Source organism: Notothenia coriiceps, unplaced genomic scaffold (assembly GCF_000735185.1).
Source record: "Notothenia coriiceps isolate Sejong01 unplaced genomic scaffold, NC01 NC01_scaffold00023274, whole genome shotgun sequence".
Lineage (NCBI taxonomy): Eukaryota > Metazoa > Chordata > Actinopteri > Perciformes > Nototheniidae > Notothenia > Notothenia coriiceps.
Window position 1 is genome coordinate 186215 of NW_011355975.1, and position 4558 is coordinate 190772.

The window sequence follows — 4558 nt, forward strand, 5'->3', positions numbered from 1 at the left end:
GGGGGGGCAGTAAATAACACCTACAGCCATGCTATTGTTTGTACACTACCATTGTTGCACATATCCCAACACCGATAAGACGCTTATTCCTGAGTGATCATCCACTCCCTCACAGATGCTAGGATTAAACATGATAGGACTGGATGATTTACTGCAGCTGCAATGTGCCGAAGCTCGAGTTAAAACGTGTCCTCATGTGATACTTAACTTGAAAACATTCAGATTGACATGGAAAGTTATGATTCTTCATGAACTGTGAAGTATGCAGTGTTTGATTATTTCAAGATATGTGTGACACTGCCAGTGATTGAAATGACATCTCTGTCTCGCTTACTAAAAGCTAGCTTGGTTGTTGTTCACTCCATATCTCAACAACTATAAGAACGATTCCTATATCTCCAGAAGATGACCTCTTGACACTCTTGACACCTTGACCTTTCTTGTCTCCAAACCATGAGTTTGTGGTGAAATGTGATGTATATTTAAGTTATCCCTTCCAAAATAATTATAATTGATAACCCTCTGATGCTGTACTTATGACATTTTAGCAAGCTGAAAAGCTAAACTATAATTGATCATGGTAAACATTATACTGTAGCTACAAGATATCAACATGTTGTTGCCATGCTAGCGTTAAAACACTGCTGTAGTTAACTACATCCACACAGAGCCGTTAACGTGCTGTACTTCTATAAAATACACAGTACCCTAAACCTTTTCCAACGTGAATTTGATCGACAAATGGAGTAACGTAAAACCAGGGTATAGCTTGCTAAGATAGGGACTGAAATTGTGCTGATGCGAGCTATTTCTAGACTGAAGTAGTGTATTTTTGTAATGTTTGAGATTTGCTCCTCCCTCCTGCTGTTGGTTGTCAGGACTAAGTGCAGATCAAAGTGGGTCTCTGGTGCAGGATCAGGGCCAGAGCCGGTCACTGTTGACGTTCACTCTGGGTTTATTTTAGTTCACCCTCTGGGTGGGGAACTCCAAATATTATGAAAGGAGGAAGTTGAGCAAGGCCCCCACCAGCAGACTGTGTGATTCTGCTAAGGCTGGGCCCTCATTAGAAGCACATGTGGGCAGGACTCGGCCCCGGCCCTTTACTGTACGTGGCTGCCTATCTGCCGTGATTCCTGGAAGTATTGCAGGATGGCGTGCGTGTGCCCCACGCAGAGGGTCAGCTCTAGTGGGGGGGGGGTCAGGCCGAGAGACTGGCAGTACTTTTTCCTAAAGCCCAAGAGGATTACTTTGAAGGAGGAAACTCAAGTCAAGCTGTTACAGCAGGAATGAGTCATGACAGTCTCACCTCCCACATAGCAGGACCAAAAAGACGGTTATTGCAAAAACCCAGATTCTTAGTACAACCATTAAAATGTCTTACTACATGCCATTTGTTTGCTCTTCTTATTCCTGACAAAGCTCCCGTGTGGGGACGGTCTGATGCGAGTGCCAAGTTCCACATAATAAGTCACCTAACACAGAGCGCTGTCAGCAGGCTGGCTCTATCTGAAGGGCGCTGTTAAACTAACAATCCCGGCTTTGACAGTCCGAAGAGGCATCTCAGAGATGTTTCTGACCAAGAGGGAAGAGAAAAGGTCGGGTCGGATCGTCCTGTGGGTAGCTGCCTCCGAGGCAGAGCTCCTCGCTTAATTACAGCTTTACGCTTCACTCGGTCTGTAACAAAACACTTTTGTGTTTGTTAGTTTGACTCAAAGTGGTGCATTTTGCTGCGTACAGACGCTTGAAAAGAGCAGCTTTTATCCTGGCTCCTGTTCACGTTGCCCTGGAGACAAACATTTTTGAGCATGCTTTCTTTGCAGAAATGCCCCCGCCCACTGAGAAGATACACCTCCCTCCCTCCCCTGCACTGTAGTCAAATCACAGTTCTCTGATTTTTCAGGATACATATGAACACTTTGCAACTGTGTTCACCATGAAGCGTTTGTTAGCTTTTTTCTCTCTAAATGTCACAAACTAAATTGTATTTTGTTCACAGGGAACCAGAGAGTGTCAGTGAGCAGCCTGCTGGTCTGTCATGGTCTGCTGCTGGTGGGGACCAACCTGGGGGTCACTGTGGCCCTCTCTGTCCCCCGACTGCAGGGCATCCCCAAGGTCACAGGTAACACCCAAACAGCACTGTATCACATGTTGTTATGTTCTGACACATAGGCCTATTACAAAGGATTATTTTCATAACTAATGGGTTGACTTAGATTCATGATTTAGACAAGGCAAAGAAAACAAATCATTTATTTCAATAATATTTATTTTATTCAATGTTATCAAGTTACCACTCATGCTAGTGACACAGCCATACAAAGCTAACATCAGTGCGCACTAATGGAGACTTAGAGTTTGGCAGCTGCTGCAACCAAGAACACAGTTAACAGCAATATCATTATTTTTTAAGAAGCTAATTAGCGCAATTATTAGTTATGTTGGTTTTACAGATATGATTAACATTGGTTGTTCAAGCAAAGGGAACTCGGATGAATGAAACTAAATGGAAAACTAGATGGTTATTGAAACAACAACCAACTTTAGCAAAGCTTTACTTAATCTTAACTTCACAAGCTATCAAATGGTTGTCAAAAACAAAGTGGAGAATCCAACATACAGGTTTTGGGGAAATATCACTTTCACTTAATGTATACAGGAGATATATAATAAAGTGTGTGAATGTTAAAGTGTGTGTGCCTGTGGTCAGGGCGGGGCATGGTGTCCTTACATGCTCACAACGGTCCGGTGAAGTTCCTGAGCGTGGCTGCTGCGGTGTGTAACCGGCCCTCTGGCCCTCCATCATCCAACCCCCCCACCTCAGTGCAGCCAGCAGACACAGAGGATGGGGAGACCTCGCAGCCCCCCCCAGACTCAGCCACGTCTCCCCCTCAGGGACGCGGCGTGTGGTTGGGGGAGGCAGGCTGCACCTCCATGGCTCTCCAGGACTCCATGTCCTCGTCCTGCAGCTCCTTGGCTCCGTCCCAGGGCTCCCTGGAGCACGGGCCGGAGGACGGGGCCCTCTATGACACGCTGCACGACCCGGCCCACCACCTGAGGGGCCGCCGTGCCAGCAAGGTGGACGTCAGCTCTCTGCTGGTGGTCTCCGGAGGGCTGGGCCACCGCAGGGTCAACAAGAAGACCAAACAGTCTCGCCATGACGACACCACCTCCACCATCATGGTCTGGCAGATCCCCCTACTCAACATGTACCAAAGCACCTCGGTAGGTTGGAAATAACGTTTTAACAATAAACAAAAAAAAATGCAATGCTTATTTTATAATATGGAGAATAATAAGGACTGATAAAAAAAAAATATATCTATATATATATATATAACTAATTGTAAAATGTATTCTTAAAATAATGAATAAATTCACCATAATGTAATGCTTAAAAGTCACCATAAATCAATATTAAAGTAAAATAGACATTAAATATATTAATTTTAGTGATGCAGTTAATTATTTAGCTGAAGCAACTTAAACTATGGTTAAATTCAAGTACAAACTCAAATGTTATAAAGATAAATACATAAATGTGTGAATAAATGAAATGAAAGGTTAATTAATTAAAATATGGTATAGTACACAAATGTGTAAATATGTACATATATATGAAATATATATATACACAAAAAAATGTAACATTTTATATTGAATGTTTAATTTATGCTCACAATTAATCCTTAAAATACATCTGATTATCTTATACATTTTCTGTCTCTCTTCTCTCTTCCAGGTCAGAGCAGCGCTGCACACTCACAAGGAGATCTGACGTTGTTTGACATTATGGATGGATCAAAACTGAAACCAGGGGTCCATCAAACACTCCACAATACTCCGAGGATGTTTCTAATGATGTCTCCCACTATAAAAAAAAACTAAGGATCAATATAACCACTCAATCATGATGCTTCATGAGCAAACAACTCCCCACAGGCCAGTCCGAAGTTATGCTGTATTTGTTATGCTTGTTTAAAAACACTGAAAGGTCTTTATTTTCACCCTCTGATAAAGTTGTTGTTCTGTAACATGGCTAATACATCCTCCACAGTGTTTGTTCCATACAGTGGACTGTGTAGGACTGCAGTATTCACATCAGTGTTGAAAAGAAAGGAGACTTCCTCCTGCTTGAAAGGCGTGTACGGTAACGATGGCGCTTTGAATCTGTTACATTAAGGTTTTATTAAGATTGGGATTAGGTTTGAGTAAAGGAAGAGTTGTAAATATGAAGTATGACAACTCAGGATCACCTGTTTTGTAATCAGAGGAAGGTTCTGTGTTTATATGGAATCAAATCCTGTTACTATTGGACCAGCTTGGTGCTCGTACCATTCTATTACCAGAGGGAAGGGATGTAAAGAAGGTGAAATATTGATGACTGAATTAGTTGGGAAGGCTTGATGAGAATCACTGGCTGGCCAGGTTTCTGTTCATAAAGGCACGAAAGAGTTGTTATCACTAGAGATGTTTCCCCCCCAATGTATCCCCCCTTTTTGTCTCACATAAGAATATTTAAAAAAAGAAAAAAAGCTTTATACTTTTGTCACAGTTTGTA

The 4558-nt window shown here is 42.4% G+C and overlaps 1 protein-coding gene across 1 annotated transcript in view; it reads left to right on the forward strand.

Annotated features, from left to right (window-relative positions):
* LOC104954374 (rho guanine nucleotide exchange factor 10) overlaps nucleotides 1–4534 on the forward strand; it is a 21262-nt gene extending 16728 nt beyond the window's left edge. Inside the window, exons 9-11 of the mRNA XM_010781465.1 lie at nucleotides 1997–2119; nucleotides 2708–3222; nucleotides 3740–4534. Of these exons, the coding sequence (XP_010779767.1) occupies nucleotides 1997–2119; nucleotides 2708–3222; nucleotides 3740–3775 (674 nt within the window). The 3' untranslated portion in view covers nucleotides 3776–4534. The remainder of the gene's footprint in view (nucleotides 1–1996; nucleotides 2120–2707; nucleotides 3223–3739) is intronic.
* Nucleotides 4535–4558: the final 24 nt, after the last annotated feature.